Source organism: Phragmites australis, chromosome 12, assembly GCF_958298935.1.
Source record: "Phragmites australis chromosome 12, lpPhrAust1.1, whole genome shotgun sequence".
Lineage (NCBI taxonomy): Eukaryota > Viridiplantae > Streptophyta > Magnoliopsida > Poales > Poaceae > Phragmites > Phragmites australis.
The window spans coordinates 32,929,326-32,938,325 of record NC_084932.1 but is presented as its reverse complement, the minus strand read 5'-3'; the positions used below and the strand labels follow the sequence as shown (position 1 = coordinate 32,938,325).

General features: G+C 39.9%; 1 protein-coding gene across 1 annotated transcript; it reads right to left on the bottom strand.

The window, feature by feature from the left end:
* Window positions 1-1,472: 1,472 nt before the first annotated feature.
* On the bottom strand, window positions 1,473-5,645 carry LOC133887304 (laccase-22). Its single transcript, XM_062327237.1, has 6 exons — window positions 5,453-5,645; window positions 4,551-4,702; window positions 3,301-3,545; window positions 3,086-3,217; window positions 2,041-2,964; window positions 1,473-1,925 (listed from the first exon to the last, which is right to left on the bottom strand). The coding sequence occupies exons 1-6, from the start codon at window positions 5,552-5,554 to the stop codon at window positions 1,795-1,797; spliced, it is 1,686 nt and encodes a 561-aa protein (XP_062183221.1). The 5' UTR covers window positions 5,555-5,645; the 3' UTR covers window positions 1,473-1,794.
* Window positions 5,646-9,000: the final 3,355 nt, after the last annotated feature.

The window sequence follows — 9,000 nt, the reverse complement described above, 5'->3', positions numbered from 1 at the left end:
TTACAGAAAAAGCTCCTGCTTTATAAGTTTTCATGCCAACAAATTCATTTCATTTGACGGCTACTTTGATGTTATAACCAGTACATGCTTCTTTCTTTTTTTTTCTTTAAATATTGCCGAAGACTAGCAGGCAAGCGATGGTGATCACTTTTTCTATAGCTCTTAGTTAGCAGAAGTCAGAAACCACTGCTACTATGTAGTGTCAGACTTGTCCAAGATCAATTATATGGTAAGACCTGTCCAACTGGGTCTGATGGGCCAGCCTGGCACGGGTCAGCTAGCAACAGCCCGATTGAGACACGGTCTGTTAACTAAATGGGTTGTACCTTGTTAGCTCGTGTATCGGAGGCACAACTCACAACACGACTGATGAGTAACTGTGCCGTACTAGGTCGAATCTAGGCCGTGCTTACAATATCAGGTCACGTGTTGGTCTAGTAGGCATGATCTACTACTACAAAAATTATTTTTGGGATACACAGGGTGTTTTTTCACATGCGACTCATATGACAAACCGTTTAAGCAGTTGGCGAGAGCCTCTGCAGTTTCGGGCCGTGTGTGGAATTCCACAGACGGCTGTTTACGATAGCCGTCTGTGGTAATGATATGATTTTCAGAGATGGTTTCTTATATGAACCATTTATGTAAAAAGTCATTTTCTGAGGAGGTTTGTTATGTGAACCGCCTCTAGAAATAGGACCATAGGTTGTTCCTTATGTGAATCGTCTCTAGTAATAGATGACAATTTATCTTAAAAAAATTATAACTTTTTTATACGAAGTCAGATGAAGATAAACTTTATATGAAAATTGTAGCTCTCGACGATATATACAATTTTATAGTTCAAATTGTTTTCATTTGAAGTTATTTAGATGTTTAAATAATCATTTTAAGTTTCAGACAGAAGAGACCAAAAGAATTGTATATGCTATTAGTACCATTAGTACTTCTACGGTGAGATGATAAGGATGTATCATGTGAGCTAAAAGGTCCTACGTTCGAGTGATACGAACCGCACGCGCGCGTTTGTCACACGAAAAATCACGTGACTTGTGATGGCGCGGCCGCGGGGGTGTCTGGTCAGGCAAAAAAAGTTGGTTTTTTGGTTAAAAAACGTCGATTCAGAGACTGACTATCAGAGGTGGTCCGCTTAAGAAATTGCTTATGAAAATATAAATTACCATAAGCGATTTCTTAAATAAACCACCTCTAGTAATCGGTTTTTATAGGCTGTTTCTTTTGTGCCTATAAAAATTATCTATTTTCGCATGCCTTCAACTAGAGGCGAGTAGCTAAACGTCTCTATAAATAGATTATCATTCGTCTCTAAAAACTATTTTTATAGTATTGGTCCAGTTGTTCAGCTTTATACAACACAAGTACATGTCTTCCTTGGAATTGTTGAAAAATGGAAATACGTTATGGAGGGACTGAGCTTACTCTAGTTCACAACCAAATGCTCAAACTTCATGTGACGTGTAACAACATACACAATTCCATTTATTAAAAAAAGAAACAAATAATTGGTGACGACAAAAGCTAATTGCAACGACCTGAGCGTCTTGTACACATTATGTTGGCAAACAAGCCCCCAAAAAGAAAAAGAAAACAAAAAGGAGGGAAAGAAAATGTGCAGCAGAAGGAGCCAAGCAAAACCACATTGAGCAAGTTAGCAGATCTCTAGTGTTCAAAGTTTCATGATTCCAGAATTTGGTTTTGATATATTGGACCAAAACCAATTACCCTTCTTGTAATCAGCTTTAATCCTCTGAGGTAGCCTTCAATCATTTGTTCTTAGCATTGAGGAAGATCTTTGGGTGGTGGTATCAAAGTTTCACTTGGTGTTTTCCCATTGTCCACCACAAACACCATCTTTAGTCCCCATGACGTGTGCACCTCGAAATGGCAGTGCATAAACCAAACACCTGGAATATAACAACTCAAGCAACTCATGTTAGGAAATAGAAGGCAACTTTGATATTAGAAATATTAGTGTTTTTCTTTGGGCCCTGGGTAGAAATGTAAGATCGATATCTATACCTGGGTTGTCTGCCCTAAATCGGATTGCTGTCCAACCTCCGGTAGGAACTCCGATGGTGTTTCTCTCAATGGGGTCGATGAGATTAAACGTGGAAGGAGAGGTGTTTGTGTCGTAGTTGCCGATCCCCCTCCCGACCACGAAAAAATTAAAGCCATGCAGATGGATTGGATGGCTTTCAGGTGATAGGATCCCCGTATCCTGGAGTACAACCTGCACTGAAGCATTGTATGGCAACCTATAAACCCTGGTTCCGTTCATGGTTTGAAGGTTTTTGGGGCCGCTTCCTGTGTAGTTGAACTTGTGTAGTGGTGTTGCCGGGAAATCATCTGTGAACACGCCTGGAATGCTGTAATAGTGGGCTTGGAGAATTGGGGTGGATGGCATAATGAAGGATACATTGTTGATTGTTCCAACCAACCTTGTTGCATTGATGCATTTCGCGCATGGGTTGACACCCACACCAACGGTAAACAAAAGCGAGTGGTCTAGTGTCTGTGGCACATTGGCTGGGTACTCCTTGGAATTGAGGCTACGGAGGGACTCAACAAATTTTGAGACGATCGGGGTGGCATTTTGTGGTGGTGGCTTCACCAGAGTGAGGCGCGCTGCGGCAGAGACAGTGTTGGCATAGTGCAAGGTAGCAGTGCCTGTTTTGTTGTCAACCTGCACGGGGGCATCCATGAAAGGAGAAACTGAGAAAAGGTAGCGCCCAGCACTCTGGTCAGCAATGAGGAGGACGTTGGTGGTCTGGCCCGGCGTGATGAGCAGGGTTTCAGTCCTAAATGGCTTGGTATAGACCGCATCAACCTCAACCACAGTCAACTTGTGCCCAGCAATCTTGAAGAAGAGGTCATCATTCAGCGCAGCGTTGATGATCCGGAGCATGTATGTCTTGCCATTTTCGACATTCAGCTTGAATCCATCTGTCCAGTTTATTGTCAACATACATCAGGAAAACCATTTTTCACATTCTACTAGGACTGGCACAAGGTGTTCCTCTGCCACACACTCGACTCTTGGATAAATATTAGTGCTTTCATATACCTTGTGAGGAGGCACAATCAGACAGTGGACCAGGGTGGCCGTTGATGGTGTGTGAATCAGAAACATTGGGTCCCACTCCTTGTTGCATTGCCTGGTTGATTACTACTTCTGTGTCCCCTTTCCACCATTCTCCTGCAGAATATCATAAAGAATCAGTGCTAATTGCTAAATATGATATTCCAGATAATGAACAGAACAAGGGACCATTCAGATACCTAACACAACAATGACCTCCTTGTGAGGAGTGGGGAAAGGATAGGGCACGCCAAGCTTGGGGAGGATGACAATGGCGCCATGGACAGTAGCCCTCAGCCAGTTGATGTGGCCATGCCAGAGGAGCGTACCGCGTTGACCAGTAATGGTGAAGTTATACAGAAAACTGCTGCCTGGCTGGATTGGGCATTGTGTGATGTATGCTGGTCCATCAGACCACCCTGTCCGGATCTGCCTTATCCCATGCCTGATTACGATTTATGGCCCAGTAAGCAAGCTATTCATATGTATGTTGCATAAACATGAGCGATACCTAGATCATTTTTGTTTGCCATGCAAAGTTATGGATGCTTATTTTATTGAATGAAATTCAAGTATCGAGCTATGTTTGTACTTCTTTAACTAATATGATTTGTTTCTTTTTTGTTTCTTACAGAAAAGAGAGTACTAAAATGCTCACATGAATCAGGAACAGGTCGAAGGATTGAAGCTGTCCTGTCTATAATAGTAACTTTGAAACTGGACATGGTGCTTAATTGTCTGCAATGTATGGCGTACGAACCATGAGTTGTTAGAATACATAAATTTGGTCTATTATATTTGTGAAATTTTAAATAAATCTAACAATGAGTAGTATAAAACTATCATATTTCAGAGTTTTCTGTAATTCTTGGGGTGTATCACTTTCTTCAGGAAAAAAAATCACTGGACAAATGGCAACCGCCTGCAGATACCCATGATATCTTATAAACATATAAGTTTATCTCTAGAAACAGGAAAGAAGGCTCCAGAGGAACGCCCCATATATATACAAAGCCTGGGGACCCTGCGAGGACAATTCAGAACAACTATACGCTAGCCATTACACGCCATTGAAGTCTGCGGAAGCTATGCATCTGACACAGAGGCTTTGGTGTCTCTCATTGCCGATCGGTATGTTTGCTTTGATTAATCTTCTTTTAATCGTGTTGAGCAATACTTTACCGTTCATGTTATTGAGTATATTAGAGATGTGTAGATATGTTATATATACGTCTAGTTTATACTCTTACTGCATAATACTCCTATCGGTTTTAAATACTCGATGCTTTGACTAAGATCCAGTCAAATTTTTAAAACTTTGATTGCCAATAACTTTCAAAATATTTAGTTTGAAAATATAAAAACATAATATTATAAAAATATTTTTTAAGATAAATCTACACGTATGATTTTTTATGTTTATCCAAAGGAGTGAACGTGGACTGCTTACCAGTGGATGGTAACGTTGTGAGTTACATGATTGACGACCTTGACAAGAACATTATCACCTTCTCTTGCATAGAGGGTTGGTCCTGGGAACTTTCCATTCACAGTAAGGATGGGCTTGGTCGAGCAAAGGCGTGTCATGTTCCTCATAACTACCTGCACAAAGTCAAGCCATACTATCAGTGCGATGATCCATAAGGCCAGCTCCAGCAGCGGAGGAATATAGTGCTATAGTACCCCATAAAGTACTGTAGCACTGAAAATTCGTATCCAGCGAATCCTCTGTCTAGTGCTACAGTACTGTGGAGAGTACGGAACTGTAAATTTGCTGGGCTACTGTAGCAGCTGAAATACTTGCGCCACTGTAGCAGTACTGTTTATAGAGGGTGACAGTGGGTTCGGATGGAGGTGAAGAGTTGTAGAAGGTGGGAAATAGAGTAGCTGTTGGAGATGAAAAAAATAAAGGATATTGTAATAGTGATAGGGATGCTGTAACAGTATTTTTAAGATAAAAATTTAAGATAGCTGCTAGAGGTGATCTAGCGTAGCTGTTTGACTGGTGATATGCTCTAATTTTTAGCTATGGACCATGTTGCCATGTTTGCTGTAGGGCCGCGGCTGATCAACCTTAACTGTTCCAAATCTGGGAAGGCTTACATCTCTTATAGAGAAGCCATGCACCTCGGTTGTGGTATTCTGGTCTACCATTGTGAGGTTGCGACAAATGTAGCATGTCATACTGTTTTTTCACACTGCTTTTCATTTTGGATTGCAGAAAGAGTTGTGCAGTGCTGATAAGCCATATTATCAACAACATGCCGATACAGAGTGACTGGCATACGATAATTAACTTGTTCAGTATGCAGGACAAGAAGTTATGATGATAAGCTGAGATGAGGTCCTCACATTGAACTTGTAATGACGGGTAATGGCGTGGGCGCCGAGAGCCTGAAGCAGGACGCAGCTGGCCATCAGGAGCAGCGCGAGACGACAAGATGGCATGGCCATGCTTCTCTTGATTGGATTTCGGAGACGACGGGTGCAGAGGCAGAGGCAGAGGCAGAGGCAGAGGAAGAGACTGTACCAGTGTGCATGGAATTGGAATGACAGGGCAACGCATGCTTATAATGGCCTTCCATTTGCCTTTGGGAGGTGTTGCGTTTTTAGCTGCCATGTCGTTTTTAATTTTAGGTGGGGAAGCCTTGCTCACCAAGGCTATCTTGCTGCGGTAGGAAATGCGCATCTGCTGCTGATCTACACAGCTGCATGTGCACTTGCATTTCCTTGTGATTTACAATTCATTCACTCACTTCATTTACCTGCATAAAGCTTACCATCTGCATTCCAGATTCACTTGTTAGTTGTTACCCTACTATGCATACATACTAACATATATATAGCTGCGATACCTATATATCGATGATCAAGTCCCTTTAATTTCATCCATGGGTTGAGTTGGGTTTGCTGGCTGATGATGGCTTTGCCGATCGAAACAACTGATCCAGGATGCACTACTGCATCTACATGCCATGTAGCAGTAGGTCTTTTGGCCCGGGGGTTTGGTCTCTTGTACTTGTCCTGTCTCGGTCGTACTCCCTACTAACAGAAGCACTTGCAAATAAACTAGTTCCACAGGGAAGTAGAGGTAGGAGCAGAAGTAGAAAGATCCATCACATATATGCACCTTTAAGTAACTTGCAGTTCACATTGTCCTCGTGTCATATGTACAAGCTAACCACAATCACATTGATATACATATGTACCATACAATCATGCGTGTATCTGAAACTAGATTAGAATCTTTTTTTGCCTCCTTTTTAAATAGAGAGGCAACTAGAATTACACAAGCCCGATCGAATATGACAAGTGACCTAACTGAAAATGTTAGCAGTTCAGCAAGTTAGCAGGTGTCTCTCTCTCTCTCTCTCTCTCTCTCTCTCTCTCTCTCTCTCTTGTTTGCAACTTGAAAAAGAAACGGTGATCTCTGTGTGCTGTGCTGTGCACAGAGGGGAATTCGGAGAGAACGTAAACTTTTTGGTGGTGATCGATCGATTGATGGATGCATATATATGCGGACTGTCGACTAGCTTTATGCACAAGGTTAAGCCAGCCGGCATCGATGGATGGATGAATATTACTCCACTAGATATATGTGCTTCTAGCTTGACCATTAATCTATGGGATAAATGCAAAAACCCCCCTCAAAAGTCACTTGGATTTTGACTTTCCCCTCAAAAGTTGTTTGGTTGCAAAACCCCCCCAAAGGTTTGATTTTGTTGCAAAAACACCTCTAAAAATTCAAATTTTTTAAAAAAAATCACAAAAAATTCTAAAAAAAACTAGAGACAATTATAAGATCTTTTGTGAATTTGTTTTTTCAAAAATAATATCCTTTGCATCATATTTCATGGAGAGTAAGTTTGAAAAAAAAAGAAAAACGTGCAACTCATTTATTAGTTTGAGTTAAATGCATAGTTAATTATTTACTAATCCAAAAATTATGAAACAAAATTTTTTAGTCTTCTTACATGATCCTCTATCTTGTAAAAATACATAAAATCTTGAAATAGTTATTGTAACGTGCAGGATTGAGTAAATGTGTTGCAGATAGATTAATTCATAACTAATCCATAACACCCCCAAAATTAGCGAAACCACTTTTATTAGTTTACTCAAACAATTATTTGTGTAGGAAAAATAATGGTAGACATGACAAAGTTAAAATAACATGAGTTAATAAATGAACTGCACATTTTTCTTTTTTTTTCCAAACTTCCTCTCCATGAAATATGATGCAAAGGATATTATTTTTGAAAAAAATTTCACAGAATGTCTTAGAATTGTCTCTAGTTTGTTTTAGAATTTTTTAATGATTTTTTATTTTTTTGAATTTTTAGGGGGTTTTTTGCAACAAAGTCAATTTTTTGGGGTTTTTTTTGCAACAAAACAACTTGGGGGGGGGGGGAGTCAAAATCCAAGTGACTTTGGGGGGGGGGGGGGTTGCAGTTTTCCCTTAATCTATTAAGCCATAATTTAACAGTGTCTTGGATGTTTCACCCAGGAAAATAAAAGAAAAATAAAACAAGCTCTGGGCCGGGGGCCCTCAAGTGTGTTCCTGTCAGATAGCTGTTGTGTTCTAGTAAGTGGTGCGTGCGCCTCAGCCCAAACATTATTTTCTTTTTTCCTTACTTTCCTCAGCACAATATGTTGAAAAATGTCCTATCAAATATATATTAAAAAAACATGTTGAAGAATGTGGCATACACATTTTGAAGAATATATGCAGCTTGCCGATGGATAAAGGTGTACATAGACTAGATTATATTAGATTAGATGGCACATTGCTATTGCTATATATCAATATATGTAGCTGGGATGTGCCTGTCAAGGGTAGGGAAGAGACTAGAGAGGAGAACATGATGGATACATCTCTGTGATTCGAAGCAGCCAGGGCCAAGCTAGATGCATACATCTCTGGGATCGAATCGAAGCAATCCTAGGTGTTTGACGGTGTGCTCCATCGGCTGCTTTCCTTGTCTTGGCTTGTTTCAAAGCCAAGCTAGATGGAGCCAGCCGCATAACCTCACTACAAGAAATTCGATGGTACTTGACCTCAGTAGAATATGGTATAAAGTACTTTTTAAGTCTGTGATGACTGCATGCATGATAAGATGTAGAATGGTTATATTTTGCAGTTATGAACTTAACCTATACTGTTTATATTTTTATGAAAGATTATGTGACCTGATGTAATGAGATGATCTAAATGTTCAGATTGTTCTATAATGTATTTCTATATTATTAATGTTACATGACGATTTCTTTATTTTGTCACAGACAACCAGTGGCTCTGGGAACTTTAGTGATGAAATATACACCAATAATGACATTTAATCTTATATTGCGTGACAAATAAAATATCACTGAATAGTCTCTCTTCCATAAGAACAGTATAATCATCATAAAATGTAAGACGTTCCATGGTATAAAGTACTAAGTAGTGCTTGTTGAATATTGTACTGCTATCAAGCATTGCAATTGAAGTGCCCTTCCCTGAATGCTTGTAAATGGTAGCAGGTGACTCATGTAATTAAGCCTTTTAGATAATCTCCTTTGAGAGATATTGGGCAGTGGAGTCATTGTCACTTCGGTTCTCGCTTCCTACACATATTATGCTATAGGGTGGATGCCTCTCCTGGTCGAGATTTTTTTTAGTTTAGTCAGTCACTACTAGAGAAATGATCTATACAGACTGTTCAGAAATCTTATATAGGATACTTTTTGAACCGTTTGTACTAAAGAGTCTGTATAAATCAGATTTATATATACTAGCCTATCAACCCGTGCGTCTGCACGGGCTAGCAATGTAAAGGATAGATATATTGGTAGATATTGTGTTATATTTTATACTTTATATTGAAAGCATGCTTATGCTGAGAATATATCAAATTCTT

Coding starts and splice junctions, on each gene's coding strand:
- LOC133887304 (XM_062327237.1), bottom strand. CDS start 5,554: ATGGCCATGCCATCTTGTCGTCTCGCGCTGCTCCTGATGGCCAGCTGC. Junction 3,218..3,300: donor GGAGGTCATTGTTGTGTTAG/GTATCTGAATGG, acceptor GATATTCTGCAG/GAGAATGGTGGAAAGGGGAC. Junction 2,965..3,085: donor TGATTGTGCCTCCTCACAAG/GTATATGAAAGC, acceptor TAAACTGGACAG/ATGGATTCAAGCTGAATGTC.